The sequence below is a fragment of the Salpingoeca rosetta genome (assembly GCF_000188695.1).
Source record: "Salpingoeca rosetta unplaced genomic scaffold supercont1.7, whole genome shotgun sequence".
Lineage (NCBI taxonomy): Eukaryota > Choanoflagellata > Craspedida > Salpingoecidae > Salpingoeca > Salpingoeca rosetta.
Window position 1 is genome coordinate 409,064 of NW_004754927.1, and position 17,012 is coordinate 426,075.

The following is a 17,012-nucleotide window of genomic DNA, read 5'->3' on the forward strand; positions in this document are numbered from 1 at the left end:
TATGTATATGTGCGCGCATGCGCGCACCACTCGCATGTACTTGTGTGGTGTACCTGCTGTCCCCTGCTTAACTTGTGCCATCTTCCCCAATTGGAATGCACGCACTCATTCGCACCACACGTCCAACCACACGTCCAACCACGCCGCCAATCATACCCCCCCTGCCACCTGTTGCTGTCTTTCTTCCCCCCTCCTCCGCCACCAGCTGCCGTTGTCGGCTACCAGGATGCGTTTGTGCCTGCGCACGACTTCTTCACGTCCTATCTTGATGAGGAGCCACGCCTTGGTTGTGCACGCTGCTCATGTTCGCCCCTGCCCCTGCTGTGCTGGTGTTGGTGTTGCGGGCTTGCGTGTGCATGTGCGTGAGCGTGTGAGCGTGTGCATGTGCGTGTGAGCGTGTGCATGTGTATGAGTGATGTTATGACCGAGTGGTGTTTGAGCACATGCACAATTCAGCGCATGCACACCATAGCAGGCACCCCCTCCCCCACATGCACACTCGTGGCTCACGCGTGATGTCATTCAACGTGTCTGTTTATGGTGCCGAACCTGTCTGCAGTGCTTGCGCAGTTGGCGTTTCTGGACGAAGGTTTGCATGTGAACGTGTCTGCGTTTATCCTGTGGAACATGGTGTCACTGGATGAGCTGCGAATGCCGTTGAACGAAGCCAACAGAATCAAGGCCACAGCAAGCGTTATCATTCGCGCGCGCTCCCAGGTGACCACCAATGTGCCCGTTCTCCACACACACACACACACATGTGTACACATACATGTGTACATACACACAGACACAGACACACACACACAGACACACACACACGCACACAACGCTGACTTGTCGATCACCCTGTTGCCTTATCAGGAGGACGTGCAGGAGCATCTGCGTGAGTGCGGAAAGCTGTATGGTGTTGGTCCCGATCCTGCCACCATTGCGCCCAAGAAGTTCGCCTTTGTACCAGGTTCGCTCTGCATGTGCGTGCTGTTGATGCCAGTGTTATATCTGTGCGTGTATGCATGTGTGTGTTTGTGTGCACGTGCATGCGCGCGCTTGAACGAGGCGAGAAGTAGCCCGGTTCCAAATATGACACGCTGCCCCAAAGCTATGGCAGCACAAACCAAACGTCACGTTGACCCCGCCCCGCTTCAACACACCACACGATCATGTACACTGCGTTCCTCTGCCAGGGACGCTGCAAGCACCACCGTCATCCAGCGAGGCGCTCAACAGGTCCAAGTCCGTGTCGGTGTCATCGTCCCAGCCGCAGGGCGCACACACGCAACAGCAACAGCAACAACAGCAGCAGCAGCAGAGGTCAATGACGATGGGCGGGAAGCGGGCGTTCAAGCTACAGTCCACGCCTTCACCCGCGACACCAGCTGCGAGATCGGTGACGCCAACCCAGCAACAGCAGCAGCAGCAGCAGCACGATGGCAGCAACGAGTCGTCTTCTGCTGTGCATGGCAGTGGCAGTGGCAGCGGCGCGGCGTCAAAGAGCATGTCGCAGCGGTCGTCCCGGTCATCACTCGTGCTGACCCTCTCTGACTCGCACGACGACGCAACGACAACGGATGCAGAGCACCAGCACCAGCAGCCGCGGCAACATCAGCAGCATCAGCAGCAGCGAAGGTCTTCAAGGCGGGCATCATCTCGACAGCAACAGGAGCAACCGCCACTGCAGGAGGGGGATGAAGACAGGATAGAGCAGCGGACAAGGAGCACGAGCAAGAAGAAGCAGAAGGACAAGCAGAAGGACAAGAAGAAGGACAAGCAGAAGGACAAGAAGAAGGACAAGAAGAAGGACAAGAAGAAGGAGAGGGAAGTCAGCGAAGAGCAGCAGGGAGCAAGGAGGAGAGAAAGGAGGGAGGAGGCGGCGTACGGGAAGCAAGTCGATGAAGCGGAGCACAGACTCGGACGACGGGAAGAAGGAGTGCGTCATCTCTTGATGTCGTCATGTCACAACGCGTGCGTGTGGGTGGGGGGTGTCAAAAGGGAAGGACGGCTGGTCGCTGCAGTGGCGATGCGATGGGTCGCTCGCTTGCATGTTGTTGGTGGCGGTGGACAAGACGACGGCGATCCCATGTCGCGTGCATACGTTCTGCTTGTTTGTTTTGTTTGTTTGTTTGTTTACATTTCCTGGTGCTCTGGCACTGTGTGGCACTGTTTGGGCCAGTCCGAGGGCAGTGACGAAAATTGTCCATATTTTGCATAAACGATCTTCATGAGCACATTTTTCTGCCTGCAAAGCGCGCACAGCAACATCAGTAACGAACGTGCAATGGTGCATTGACCGTGCTGAGGTGCTTTGATCGACAAGCCAGGAAGCACGGAAGAGCAAGCAAGTGAGGGGAAACGATGGTGATGATGTCGCTGAAGCCCGTCGTGGGCTTGGTGGGTGCTGGCGTGCTTGCCAGCGAGCTCATCCACCAATACAGGTGCCGCAGCGCCCTGCGCTCTGCTCAAGGTTGGTTGGTGCACGTTCGTGTGAGTGCTCTGTTTGTGTGCATGCGTGTGTGCGTGTGTGTGCTCTGTTTGTGTGCGTGCTCTGTTTGTGTGCGTGCGTGTGTGTGCGTTCGTGTGTGCGTGCGTGTGCATGCGTTCGTGTGTGCGTGCGTGTGCGTGCATGCGTGCATGCGTGCGTGTGCATGTGTGTGTGTGTACGTATGCACGCTGCTTGCGGCTGTGTTTGCTGGAGCGCTTGTGCAGCGCTTGCCAAGTGCTTGCCCAGCGCATGCATGCATGCACGTTGTTGGTGTCCGTGTTCCTTATGTCACCTTTGGCTGCAGTGCTGTCCTTGTTTACATGACGACTCTCTGCGTTCATGTGTGTATGTGTGTGTGTGTGTTCACCTGTCTTCCTTGTGCGGCTCATGTTGAGCGTTGCAGGGCGGTTTCTTCCGGCCAAGCCTGGCGAACGCGTGGTGGTCCTGGGTGCCGGCATAGCAGGCCTGACCGCCGCGCGAGAGCTGAGCGAAGCAGGCATGGACGTCATTGTCGTGGAGCGGCGCCACGGTGTGGCGATGGAGACCTCTGCTGCAAACGCAGGCACCCTCAACTTCACAGCCCGCACGATGGTGGCATCTCCAGAGAACGTCAAGTACGCGCTGCAGAAGATGTGGCACAGCTTTCTTGGTGAAAAGCCCGAGCTGCAAGAAGAGGCTGTGGAGCACGTCGCAACGCCGCCACAGCATCAGCACACACAGCAAGGGAGCCGCATCGATGCAGCCCCTGGTCACGCAGCAACAACAGCAGCGACTCAAACAACAGAAGCAGATGCGAATCACCAGCAACAGAAACACCCGCACAAGCAGCCGCAAAACCAGAAACAGAAGCAGCCGCAGGAACAGCAACAGGAACAACAGCATCACCACCACCGTCTTCACCACCACCACCACCACCACCATGGGGATGAAGGCATTGTGACAGAGCTGATTGAAGACTTTCGGTACTTCTTCTTTGAGCGGCGGCTCCTGTTTACGCTGTCGTTCTGGAAGTGGGCTGCAAACTTTGTCTCGCTGGCGCTGACACACACAGAGCAGCGCAAAGCGTTTGTGGACGACCTTGTTGCCGAGAGCCTGGCTGCGCTACAGGACACGCGCCGCACCACCCGCATGCCCTTCGAGTATCGACGGGCGGGCTCACTGTACATCCACTCGGATGCAGACCTGTTCCACCAGCGGGCACGGGAGGGGCTGCTGGCTGGGCGCGGGGAGGTGGCCGTGACGGCGGCCAAGGCGCAGACGATGGAGCCCAGCCTGAGCAATCTCACGTTTGTGGGCGCCATGCACCGCCGCAACGATGCCGTGGGCGACTGCCAGCTGTTCTGCCGGCACATGAGCGAGTGGCTGACGGCGCGCGGCGTGGCCATCCGGTTTGGGCTGACGGCAACAGATGTGATGCTTGACGGCGACGGGCGTGCGTGCGCAGTGCAGCTGTACAACACGCAGCACGGGTCGAGCGAGCAGCTGCAGTGCGACCACGTCGTCGTCTGCTGCGCGTGCGACAGCGCGACGCCGCTCGCCACCACGGGCCTGTCGTGGCTGCCCATCATGCCTGTGCGCGGGTACACGCTGACGGGACGGGCAAACCAGGACCCGCGCAAGTGCCCCACCAACTACCTGCTGTTTGAGGAGCCGATTGAGATGGCGGTGACGCGGCTCGGCGACCGGATTCGCTTCTCGTCGTACGCGGAGATCACGACGGCGCTGGAGCCCAAGGAGGAGCGACTGAAGGATCTCCGGCGCATCGTGGACCGCCTGTTTCCAAACGCGTTTGACGAGGACGACCCCGATGCGCAGGAGTGGGTTGGCAGGCGCCCCATGACGTCAGATGCGCTGCCCATCGTCTCCCAAACGCACATTCCAAACGTGTTTCTGCACACGGGCCACGGCGCAGACGGCTGGCGGTGGTCGCACGCGACGGCGCGGGTGCTGCGGGCGATTATGCTTGACGAGCGCTCGCCACTTGACCCGCGCTTCCTCGCTCTCGACCGGTTCTGGTTCCTCTGATGCACTGCCCGTGTTGTGTGTGTATGTGGCTGTGTGTGTGTGTGTGTGTGTGTGTGTGTGTGTGTGTGTGTGCATTCGGACATATGTGTGTGTGCATGCGCGCTTGTCACAGTTCTCCTGGATGTTATTTGAATTCCTTCTTCCAGAGCTCTGCTGCTCTCCGAACAGTTTCCCTAGTGCACAGTTCCACATACAGCCCTTCTCATTCATATGCGTGCGTGAATTGCAGAGACACATGTAATGACACAGCGAGTAAGTCACGCCTCACAGCAGAGACGGTTCACACATTCACCCACACACACACCACACACACACACACACACACACACACACACACACACACACACACACACACACACACACACACACACACACACACACACGCACACACACATGCGCGGGGTCTCTCGCGATGGCACATGGCGGGTCAGCTAAGATTGTGTATTGTTAAAATGGACTGCCGCAATTGCAAGTGTGCAACGGGACAGGTACACGCCATCTACCGCGAGGGGCAGCAAACTGCACACACGCACGCACGCACACACACACACACACACACACACACACACACACACACACACACACACGCACGCACACACACACACACACACACACGCACGCACGCACGCACGCACGCACACACACACACACACACACACACACACACACACACACACACACACACACACACACACACACACGCACACACACACGGAAACGTATGCCAGCGACCGGCGCTGGACAGTAAGAATCAACACCACACGACCATCTGCGTGCGGGTTGCATTGCAAGCCACAAGCCACTGCCACTCATATGTTACGCGGACCAAGGGAGAAGGGGGAAAGGGTTACACAAACGCTAATGTCAACACACACAGACACACAAACAGTGGAAGAAGAACAGATACATAGCCACGGCAGCTGCAGCCACAGCAGCGCTTGCGCACACACCAGCAAGCACAGGGGAAGGTGACAGGAACCATGAAAAAAAAAACACGGGGCACACACACACACACACACACACACCGCACCCACCTCCAAACGCACAGTCACACGCACCCACAGGAGAAGAAGGAGGAGAGGCAAGAGACAACACGACGCTCGAGCGACGGTAACGGCAACGGCCAAGGTGGAGTAGTGTGACATGTAATGACAACAACATCACGCAAAAGAAGGTGCAGCCACATGTGCGGACGGGCCAGGTCGGCTAGTAAAGCTGGGTGCCAAGCCGCCTAGTTCGCTTAGTTTGACGTAAGCGAACATCAACGGCTTAGCGGTGTCCATTAGGACAATTACAGAAATTGAACCCCCGTCTTCCAACTCGTTTCCGAGCGCGCTAACGACTGCGCTATCGCACGGGTTTTTGCTCCTGCTGGTGATTGACGCCCTCAATTCGTTTTTCAAACCGCAGTTACAGCGTTGTCTGCTTGGAAGGACTGCACACAGGCGGTTGTAGCGGCGCGCCAGCATCGCCCGGAGTCGTGCACACAGCGGCAGACACGCCGCGCCCACTCTCGTCCACGCCGCTGCCGTGTGGTTGCAGTGGTGGCGCCGACCGCGGGTGGTGGTGGTGGTGGTCCACGCTTGCAGGTGCGTGGCTCTCCTTCTGGTCGCTGTGATCGCCATGGCCAGCGTTCTCAAACGTGAAGACGGGGCGGCGAGGCGAGGAGACGGGGTCCGTGGCTATGCTCGCTGTACTGGCCGTCGCTGAGGACGCTGCCGTTGACGGCGGTGTGGCTGGTGTGGGTGGAGAAAACGGTGGCAGAGGCCCCAGCCCGTCTTCCACCGAGAGTGTGGCTGCGATGGCAAGGCGTGGTGCTACGCCTGTGCGGCGGGAGCTGTGTCGAGGGGACGACGTGAGGTTGGCGGGCGCTGTCGACGGCCGCCGCAACCCATAGGCGACGTCTGCTGCTTCGTCATCCACATCAGCATCGACAGCATCGACAGCATCGACAGCATCGACAGCATCGACATCATGGTTGTCATTGTGATGGCCCGAGGGCGCACACAGCTCCGCGTGTTGGTTGACAGTGGTGGTGAGGAGCGTTGCAAACCCGCCGTACCCGCGTCGCCGCGTGGCTCGCCGGCGGCCGCCGCGCCTGGGCACGTCCCGACTCACGCCCCCGCCATTGAAGCGGTCGAGGTCGTGGTCATCCGACGCCGCTCCGGTGGTGGTGGTGGTGGTGGTGGTGGTGGTGGTGGTGGTGCCGAGATGGACATCGGCACTGGTGTGCCGTCGCAGCTTGAACGCGGCCTGCGGGCTGCTGTCGTGGCTTGCGCCCCTGCGTGTCCTGTTGTTGGAGGATGGCTGTTGCGTGGCTGGAGACTGCGCGCCGCCGACGGTGAGCATGTCGATCGCAGGCAGCGATGACCGGCTTCGTGCGTGGCCGTGTTGGCGTGGGTTTGGTGGCGGGGAGGAAGGGGATGAGGCGGACGTGAACAGGGCGGCAGGCTTTGGACCTTGTGCGTCATCTCCTGGGCTTGGCGCAGCTGGCGACGACTGGCGACGGACAGCAACCTCATGCCAGAAGGCTTCAAAGTTGCAGCGTCGCAGCGCATCGTCCAGCGTCGAGTCTGCTCTGGCAGCGACTCTGCGTGGCATGGCTGTGTTTGCTTGTTTGTTTGTGTTTGCTTGTTTGCACTGGTGCTGCTTGGTGTTGATGAAGCCGTGTCACGGTGTTTCGGTGGGGACGACAGAGGAGTGGTCACGCATGTGGCGCGAATGTAAACACCGACAACTCGCTTGCTTGCTCGCTTGTCGCAGTGTTGCTGTCTGTGACGACAATAAATGAAATGAAGCACACAGCTGTGTGCGCAAAATGTTGACAAAGTTGGGGGGGGGGAGGGGAGAAGCGCAAGGGAGCTTCTTGTGTGCTGTGATGTGAGGAGGGAGAGGAAGCCTGGAAGCAGTAGAAGCCCGTCAGGTTGTGCGGCAAGTGGGTGCTGGGTTTGTGTGCGATGTATTGTGACAGGTCTTTGTGTGTTGGTGTGTTGGTTTGTTGTTGGTGCACCAAGATGGAAGAAGACACACACGAAAGCAGAACAAGGAAATGGATCGACAGCTTTGCTTGCTTGCTTGTTGTTCGCTGAGCACTTGCTGGCTTTGTAGCTGTGTGTGACTTGCTTCCCTCACAAAAAGCCTTGCTGCGCGTTGCGTGGGAACGGTTTGCCCCGCGCAGCAACACCAAGGATTGCACACGAACGTAACATACCCAACCATTCGAAGTAGCGAAGTGGCGAAATAGTAGCGAAGTGTGATCCGCACGAGCACACGCAGAGCGCACGCACGCGTGCAAACACAGAACCAACAACAAGCCACACGAAAAGGAAGGAAGAGCAACGAAGGACGCAGAGAGACAGGTGGGTCAGCGCGAGCACCACCCACCCACGAGCCAAGCAACCACACTGAACGTCAACGCAGAAGGGGAGGAGCACTGCCCACCCTTTCCACACCACATATCATGAGTAAGGGCTGTGATTGGCTTCTTGTACTACTGCTTACGTGTCAGGTTCACAATGTACAACTATACATGCACATGCTACGCTACCCCTTCACCCACCATCTGAGCGACTTTGGGAAAAGACACCCCGCACACTTTCACACGCACACATACACACACATCAGTCAACGACGTGCCATCAATGTCACACACACACACACACACACATTCGTGTACTACACATTACTTTACGTTACGTTACGTTTTGTCACACTGGACCACGACACATGTAATGTGATGTGATGTGATGTGATGCATCTACGCTAACAACGCCACTCCGCCTCCCGTCTCCAATGACCATCAACGCCTCAGCACTTCCAGGACCTGCGATGCCTGCCGCATGGTTGGTCGCTCTTCTGGCCGCCCCGCCCAACACGCCTGCATCAGCTGCACAAATCTTGGCTCGTGCGCCAGCGGAGTGCGATCGGTGGTGATATCACCAGGCGCCTCCAGCGGCTCATCGTGTTCCGTGTCATCGGCTCCGCGCCCGCCCTGCACGCCACCGTGGTCATCAGTGCGGTCGGCAAATTGCACATGTGCGCCGCCAACGCCACCGTTGTCCCTCTTCTGCAGGTGCACGTGCGCCTTCGCTTCGTCACCGCCATTTGCGTCATCTGACAAGTCCGCCAGAAGGCCGCCAGCACCAGCGACTGCAGTGTCTGCAGTGGACAGGCCTGCGCTTGGCCGGACCCCATCGATGATTTTCTCACGCAGCGTCCACGTGGATGTGTCATGGAGCTCTTCGTACGGCTCCCGCCGCGTGGCAATCTCATACAGCACAATGCCCACGCTGCACAACCGCGTATGTTTGTGTGAGTGTGAGTGTGAGTGCGAGGAACGTGTGTGTGCGTGTGCGTGTGTTGTTGATGGGTGAATGTGTTTGATCGATTGATGTGTGTGCGTGTGTGAGTGAGTATGGGAGAGCGTGTGCTTTGTTGTGTGCGAGTTTGTGAGTTTGCGAGAGTGTGTGAGAGTGTGTGGTTTGTTAGTGTGGGCGTGTGTCGCTTGCAGTTTGTCGTGTGAGGAAAGGCACAGCGTGCCTCAAGACATCAACACATACATAATGTGGTGCTCGAGTGCATGCCTTGGCAATACCTGTACACGTCTGCTGGCGGGCCGTACGGCTGACTGGACAAAATTTCCGGCGCCGTCCACAGGAGCGTGCCAACCGCAGTCGTCATGGTGGCAGACGCAAAGTCCTGCATGCATGCATGCATGCATGGATGGAAATGTGTGTTGTTGTGTCAGTGCAGTCAAGGAAGAACAAGAACAAGAGGAACAAGAAGAAGTTAGAGAAGGAAGGCAACGAACACGACCTTATCCACGTTGCCTCACGCAAATCAAGATGCACATACACACACAGGGAAACGCACACACACGCAGGGAAACACACACACACACACACACAAACACGCACACACACACACACACACACAACACGCACACACACACACACACACACAACACGCACGCACACACACACACACACACACACACACACACACACACACACGGCGCACATTCACACCATGGCAGCGACAACGTCAGTGGCCTGCTCCTGGCCGCACAGCCGTCCCGTGCCTGTATTGAACGTAGCAACAGGGGCATCACACGTGCACATCGGGTGAGCAAGAACAAGGCAAGAACAAGGCAAGAACAAGGCAAGAACAAGGCAAGGACAAGGCAAGAGCACGGCACGAGCACGGCAAGAACAAGCCAGACGTGCTTCCACTTGTCGTTGAGGGGAAGAACACATGAGGAAGTACAGTCGCGTGTGTGCGCATGTTTGCGCGTGTATGCGTTTGCATGTTTGTGAAAACTGACCAAAGTCTGCGACCTTGACGACCCAGTTCTCAGACACCAGAAGGTTTGCACTCTGCAAAGGCGCACGTGGGGGGGGGGGGGGGAAAAAAGAGTCTGCGAGTCAGCAAGACCAAAGCACGATGGTGGCACAGCGGGTTCACAGGAGCCGCAAGAACAAGAAGGGCAAGGGCCAGCACAAAAACAACAGCAGCAATGGAGCAAACCTTGATGTCGCGGTGCATGCGTGGGGGCTGAAGTTCATGCAGAAACATGACACCATGCACCATGTCCTCTGCAAAGCCTGGAGGAACCAACAAGAAGCATCACAACAACACACGCAAGGATTGCATGCAGGCAGTGTTGTTCAGCACAAGCAGAGGGGTATGCACAGACACCACAAAAGTATAGACAGCAGGCACAGACGCAGATTGATGCCACGAACATGGCACGTGCGCGAGTGCGTACACGGAACAATTATTGAGCGTGCGTGAGCGAGAGCAGCTCGTGCGTGCGTGCGTGCGTGTGTGGTTGTGTGTGTATGTGTGTGTGTGTGTGTGTGTGTATAAGTGGGCGGGCCACGGTGCAAGCGGCTGGACAGAATACAATGACCACGATGAGGCAAACTGAAGCGCATGCAGACAGCACATGACACGTGAATCCGTGCTGTGCAACACAAATCAAATGTCGCAATCCACTCACCGAGCAGGCGACTGTACGACAGCTCAACATTGCTCTGGAGAGGGGCAGGATAGCGGTGATGGGGTGTGAGGCAATACGGACAACGACCCGCTGATCACGAATCGTTCGCATTCGCACACAAAACAAGCAAGAAGAATTGCAGACACACACACACACACACACACACACACACACAAAGAATGGTGGCTGCTAACCTTGAGAATGGCAGAAAGGGAGCCGCGCGCCATAAACTCCGTGACGAGAAAGGGCCCTTCATCCATCACACCAGCACCATAGAACAGCACAACTGGTTGTGCATTCGCAAACGTGTGTGTATGTGTGTGTTTGTGTGTGTGTGTGTGTGTGTGTGTGTGTGTGTGTGTGTGTGTGTGTGTGTGTGTGTGTGTGTGTGTGTGTGTGTGTGTGTGTGTGTGTGTGGCAGTTGTGGGATGTCGGGGTGATCGAGATGTGAGCGCGCGCATACATGCCATTCATTCCGACGCATGGTCTAATGCAAATCAAACTATCACATGCTCTACTAGGTGCAAACAGCAGCCACAACGTGTGTGTACTGCGCATAACCTGACACGACGTACTGTTTCTGTGCCTGAGGGAGCGGATGAGGGAGACCTCGGCATCAAAGTCATCGATGGCGTGTTCGTCAAGCGACAGGATGGACGAGCGAAGCTTCTTCACAGCAACCTCCCGATCCTGACACACACACACAGATAGACAGACACACACACACACACACACACACAGACACGTATGTGGGCATGGAGTGAGGAAAAGCATTAACGAGCCACTGCAAACAAAGCAGCAAACCAAAACATATGTGGTACATGTATGTTGCGCGCGGTATCAGCACCTGCCACGCGGCGAGCCAGACTTCGCCATATGCGCCCTCGCTGCCGCCGTCAATCCGACGCAGAAACGTCAGATCATCAGGGCTGTACCAGCAAAACACGAAAGGTGTGTATGTGCGAATGCGTGTGTGTAGAGTTTGTAGAAGCACGTGTCAAAAGGAGCAGAAGCAATGCGTGAGATCACCGGCAAAAACAAGAGAGGAACAGGGGCGTGAGAGTGAGCACGTGCGCCCGTGGTTGCAAGTGGTGGGTGCGATGTGACGTCAGAGGGTGTAAGCAGACAGAAACAGGCGCATTTTTGCACGCAGGATGCAGAACAAAACAAAACAAGCTAAACGTGACAACGAGTGACTGGGCAGGTACTGCAAAAAAAAAAAAAAAAAAACAAACCCATGTCGTCCAAGTGCCTCAAACCCATCAACATCGTTGCCATTCGTCGCCCAAAATACGTTTACGTACATGATCTCCCAGGCGCGTTTAAGCTCGCTCAGCTCGACGCGGGACTCTTCAATCAGGCGCTCCTGCAGGTCCTGCAACTTCTGCATGCGCGAGAACCCGCGCTTCACCCGGCGCGTGATGAAGAACACGGCGACAGCTACAACGGCGGCAGAGACGGTGGTGCCAGCCAAGATGGCAGCAACATGCACGTCGCACCGCGATCCGGCCCAGCCCGAGTTGCACAGGCAGTCAAACACCTGCGTGGTGACATCCAGCACACACGCGCCGTGGACACACGTGCCCGGACGACACGCGTTGCACTCCTCTTCCTCGACTGCGCCCTCGCCAACGGTAGTGCTGATGCCGGGGCACTGCACGCAGCGCGTGGCGCCTGCGATGATGATGATGATGATGATAATTCATGATGATGAGTGTCGTGGCGGAGAAGCGAGGTGGGTGTTGTGCGTTTTGGCGAGAAACGAATGCTGGCGCTTGGTGTTGGTGAAGAACAACCACGGGAACAACGGCACACACGCAAGCACGCAAGAAAACAAAGCCACCTCCTCCGTGCTACGCACCGGCGTCGTCGTTGTATGTTCCCTCTGGGCAGGGGCGGCACACGTACTCGCCAAATACGGGCGAGAACTCGCCCGCGTTGCAGCCGAGCAGGGTGGTGTGCTGGTTCTGCATTGGCCGCAGCTGCTGGGCCGTCAGCGCCGCGCCGCCAGCAACAGTGAACACGGGCGGCTGCGTCTCCCTGTGCGTGTGTGTGTGCGCGCGTGTGGTGGTAGAGTTGGGGGGGGGGAAGAAGCGGATAGGCCGTTGTTCATGAGCTATGGCGTGTGTGTGTGTGTCTGTGTGTGTGTGTGTGTGTCTCTCTCTCTATCTGTGCGTGCATGTCTCTCTCTCTCTCTCTGCGTGCGTGCGTGCGTGTGACTGTGACTGTGACTGACAGGACAAACGCGGCCATCCCGAAGCGGTCACTGGAGGGGAGGTTGGCCATGCTCAGCTCGCGCCACGACCATCCAATCTCAGAGTGCTGTAGGGTGAACAAGTCCCGTGTCTGCGAAGAATTGAGGAGAAACCAAGCGTGAGGTGACGTGGGAGTCGGCTGCAGTGCTTGCCAAAGCGACAACAGAGAAGGCATTCGTACGAAGGAATATACAGAGCAGACAAAATCACACAGAAAAAACAAACAACCAAACAACCAAACAAACAAGCAAACAAACAAACAAACAAACAAACAAACAAACAAACAAACAAACAAACAAACAAACAAACACACACACACACACGCACACACACGTGTCCACCCCCAGGGCTTGAGGTGGCGTGACCTACCGCGACCCAGGATCCGTTGTTCTGCTCGAGGCCGCCGTGCACAATGAGGAGGTGGTCAAGCAGCACGCTGTACCCGGCAAAGAACCCAGTCGGCCTGCGCACACAGACGCAAGCAACAAGCACACCACAGCACATCGGCACAAAGACAGCGGGGTAGAAGGAAAGTGCACACGTCACGCCATGAGAGCGAGGCTTTGACGACGAAATGCTGATGGGTGACACACAACACACACCCGACGCAACGTAACATGCAGTCACACACACACACACACACACACACACACACACACACACACACACACACACACACACACACACACACACACACACACACACACACACGCGCGCGCGCGCGCGCACACACACACACACGCAGACACATTGCGGGTGGCGTACGTACAAGTCGCTTGCGCCGCCAAACGTGGCCAGGGTGTCAGCATTGAGCTTGACGAGACACGCGCCGCCGGCATCATTGTTCAGCTGTCCATTGAGCAGCTTCCACGCGTTGGTGGCAAGATCATACTCCCAAAGCCCGCGGTTCCGCTCGCCAGAGACTGTCTGCCCGCCCACAATGTACGCCTTCTGTCCGCTGACGGCATAGCCGGGCAGCACAAGCTCAAGCGGCACAACACGGTCGGAGACGCTGGGCGACCAGAAGGGGCCTGCGGTGCCAAAGCGCCACGTGTCCTGGAGGAAGGAGAGCGGGGCGGCGCCGCCAAACATGACGGCCGCATCGCTAGCACCACCGCCACGGTGGGTTTGCGTGATGCTGAACCCTTCGCGGGCAGGTGGCACGATGGATGCAAAGTTGATGGCGTTGAAGCCCCAGTCAACAGACTGCACGCCGCCGGCGTCGGTCGCGGTGATCTTGAGGTGGTAGTAGGCGCGACGGTCGCCCTGCAGCCCGCCAATCGCAATCAGGTCGTCTCCGATGGCGACGGTGTTGCTGCCGCCAAAGTAGCGGCCGGGCGCGGTGACGGTGAGGTTGGCAACGCGGCGCCACTGGCCGCTCGTGCACGCACCGTCGAACACGGTGAGCTCCCAGACGTCGGGGAGTTGGCCCTCGGGGCATCCCGCGCTGTCTCCCGCGACACGGCAGCCGGACAGCATGACGATTCGGTTGCGCACGATGGCGGTGATGTGGGCGAAGCGCGCAGGCGGCGACGGTGTGCCTGTGAGCTCTGTCCAAACCTGCGTCTCCGGGTTGTACAGCCAGGTGTCGCCCAAGGGGGTGTTGTTGGCGCCAAGGCCGCCGAATACAACGCCGCAGCGCGAGAGCACGTCGTTCTGCGGGGCAACCTGGTTCATGGTGTGGAGAAGCCGGGGCGAGGGCCACGGTGCGTCGGGATCTGTTGGTTTTGGTATCTCCGTGATGGTCAGCGCTGGTTCTCGACCACGCACTTCCAGCAAAGTGTCGCTCGGCACCATTGCCACGCTACTATTTTCGTCTGCAGGGACATAGCCGCCGAAGATGAACGCGCGCATGTGCACGACGAACAGATCTGTGATGGCGTGGAAGCCACGCGGTTCTATGCCCTGTGGCGTGGGCAACTGCACCCAGTTGTCATCGCGCAAGTTGTATGACCACAGGTCGCCGAGGGCGAGCAGCTGGTCCTCGTCGTTACTCTCCTCGTTCTCGGTGAGACCGCCGTACAGGATGACGACGTTGTTGGAGGGCGACATGAGCGATGCGCCCACGCGTGGTGCCGGGATCACACGCGAGGACCCGGCCAGGGTCCATGCGTTCAGAACAGCGCGGTTCTGCGCGATGCTCGGGGATGCCAGCAGCGTTGTGCATGTCATAGCCATCGTCAACACTTTCAGCAGCAGGCAAGCGACGTCCCTCGGGCGTTGCCGCCGGTGGCGTTGTCGTTGTCCCTGTGCTTGTTGCGCACCCATCGTCATCTCTGCCGTTTTGGCAAGGACGAAGCTGTGGTGTGATGTTGTGCTGTGATGTATGTGTAGAGTAATAGCTGTGTGCTGTTGATGGTTTGTGGTGATGGTGATGGGGGGTTTTGCTATGTATGCGTGTCTGTGCGCGCGCTTGTTTGCGGCTGAGCCAGCGGCTTGCCTTGCTGTTCGTTTGGTGTTGATTGATGATTTGACAACACTGACAGCGCTGGCTGGAGGTGGAGGGGGCTGGGTGCTGCGTGGTTGTTGGAAGACAGCGGTTGAAAGCAAACCCAGCGAGCAGCAAGCGTGCGCGAGGCAGCAGGGTACGACAGCATAAAAAGTAGCAATGGCAACTGCTGCTGCTGGTGTTGTTGTGCTTCTTGTTGTTTGTGCAGCGGTGGGGTGTGTTGGTGGAGATGGAGGACGAGTGGCCGGCAGCATCAGCAGCGGTGGTGGTGGCATCCAGCTTAACGTGTCCATCACAGGCACCGGAACACACAGGTGTGTGTGTGTGTATCTGTGTGTGTATGATTGTGGTTGTGGCAGGTTTGTTGTTTTGTGTGTGTGCGAGAGTGTGTAATGTGTGAGTACGTGTGTGTGTGCTTGGTGTGTGATCGTTGGCAAGCATGGACATGTACATGAACATGTGTTCACGACACGTTGCCACACTCACCATGACGTGCTTGCGCTCGTTGCTGTTTGGGTTAGGACTTTGGTCATTGATGCTACGGTGACAGGGATACTGGAACCCAGCAGCGATGACGCTGAGGATGTTGTCATTGCAAATGCATCATCGCTTCTGCTCTTTCAACTATCGTCGGCGACATCGGCCACGTTCTTCGATGACGACGAGTTGCAGCGTGCGTGTGGACCAACCGCGTTCTTGCAGGTCAGCATGCTTCCGTTGGTGTGTTGAAGCGCTTTGTGATAAACACCATGACAACGTTTGTTCCTTTTTGTGTGTGCGTGTGCGTGTGTGTGCCGTGTGTGTAAAACGAGCCGAGTCACCGTCATGTTTGTGGTGGGTGGGCGTTTGCTCGCGTGAGCTTTCTCTGCTGCACCACGTTCTCGCCTCAACCTCACCCAGTGTTTCTTTGGCGCAGGCACGAACGCTTGGACATGTGGACATTGAGGCGCCAGAATGGTTGTCGGAGCCGTGCGCTGCTTGGGTGGTGACCAGTGCAGGGCCCATGACAGCAACAGCGACAGATGCAACTGGTGCAGGCACACCCGCTGCACCACCACCAATGAGAACGGCAGCCGAATCAGCAGCCACAGCACCAGCACGTGTGCGAGCCGTCACAGTTCGCGTGCCGTTTCACACGCGCTACTGCCGACCACATCGCAGCGGGTACAGATTTTCAGCGGCGCCACAGGTGCGCGCGGCGTACCTGCTCCAACGACAGCACGACACGACGCCGACACGGCAGACGCGCGACACATCCACTGACATTCATTGGCTGGAACGTCTCGGCGAGTGCTTGCACGAGACCAAGTGCTCCACCTCCACGTGCATTGCCACGTCGTGCCTCCACCCCAACGGCCTGGCGCTGGTGTATGTGACTGAGACTGCAACGACTGCTGGCAGTGACCGTGGTAGGGACCAAGACGCCAGTGGCAGTGAAGGCGACAGCCAAGGCATCCGCATCCCAGTTGGTGTACCAGCACACGCCGACGCAGCAACCATGGCAACGCAGCTCGTTGTGTGGCTCGGGGTTGGCTTTGTCCTGTGGCATCAGTGGGGCGACCGCCTTGTCTCGTTCCACTCACGCCACGCCAAGGAGGACTGATGTGACGCCCCCCCCCACTATCTTCTGTGATCCCTGCACCTACGTTCCTTGCAACGTACACACGCGTTGTGCACACGCGCACTCTGATATCTATCCATGCTCTGCAAGTGCGCTCGCTCCTCGCCGCCTTTTGCTTGTCAACATCACCGCCATAGCTGCGGGTGGCGTGTTTTATGAATGATATAAATGAATTTTCC

The 17,012-nt window shown here is 57.6% G+C and overlaps 5 protein-coding genes across 5 annotated transcripts in view; 3 read left to right on the plus strand and 2 right to left on the minus strand.

Annotated features, from left to right (window-relative positions):
- Positions 1–2,212, plus strand: part of PTSG_03125 (uncharacterized protein) — a gene marked incomplete at both ends in the record, with an annotated part of 6,050 nt that extends 3,838 nt beyond the window's left edge. The window contains 5 exons of the mRNA XM_004995655.1: positions 206–304; positions 560–717; positions 865–961; positions 1,188–1,930; positions 2,174–2,212. Coding sequence (XP_004995712.1) covers positions 206–304; positions 560–717; positions 865–961; positions 1,188–1,930; positions 2,174–2,212 — 1,136 coding nt within the window. The remainder of the gene's footprint in view (positions 1–205; positions 305–559; positions 718–864; positions 962–1,187; positions 1,931–2,173) is intronic.
- A 29-nt stretch (positions 2,213–2,241) lies between these two features.
- Positions 2,242–4,752, plus strand: PTSG_03126 (uncharacterized protein). The gene is made up of 2 exons (XM_004995656.1): positions 2,242–2,464; positions 2,886–4,752. Exons 1-2 carry the CDS (start codon positions 2,356–2,358, stop codon positions 4,505–4,507), a joined length of 1,731 nt encoding a protein of 576 aa, XP_004995713.1. The 5' UTR covers positions 2,242–2,355; the 3' UTR covers positions 4,508–4,752.
- Positions 4,753–5,917: 1,165 nt separating this feature from the next.
- Positions 5,918–7,545, minus strand: PTSG_03127 (uncharacterized protein; the record flags this gene model as incomplete). The annotated part of the gene is made up of 1 exon (XM_004995657.1): positions 5,918–7,545. Exon 1 carries the CDS (start codon positions 7,106–7,108, stop codon positions 5,918–5,920), a length of 1,191 nt encoding a protein of 396 aa, XP_004995714.1. The 5' UTR covers positions 7,109–7,545.
- Positions 7,546–8,306: 761 nt separating this feature from the next.
- Positions 8,307–15,367, minus strand: PTSG_03128 (TKL/DICTY4/DRK protein kinase; the record flags this gene model as incomplete). Its single annotated transcript, XM_004995658.1, has 14 exons — positions 13,533–15,367; positions 13,133–13,226; positions 12,745–12,854; positions 12,370–12,548; positions 11,813–12,182; positions 11,356–11,437; positions 11,084–11,198; positions 10,703–10,794; positions 10,509–10,542; positions 10,034–10,110; positions 9,831–9,882; positions 9,535–9,587; positions 9,102–9,205; positions 8,307–8,796 (listed from the first exon to the last, which is right to left on the minus strand). The coding sequence occupies exons 1-14, from the start codon at positions 15,035–15,037 to the stop codon at positions 8,307–8,309; spliced, it is 3,357 nt and encodes a 1,118-aa protein (XP_004995715.1). The 5' UTR covers positions 15,038–15,367.
- On the plus strand, positions 15,335–16,962 carry PTSG_03129 (uncharacterized protein). Its single transcript, XM_004995659.1, has 3 exons — positions 15,335–15,526; positions 15,734–15,914; positions 16,129–16,962. Exons 1-3 carry the CDS (start codon positions 15,372–15,374, stop codon positions 16,813–16,815), a joined length of 1,023 nt encoding a protein of 340 aa, XP_004995716.1. The 5' UTR covers positions 15,335–15,371; the 3' UTR covers positions 16,816–16,962.
- Positions 16,963–17,012: the final 50 nt, after the last annotated feature.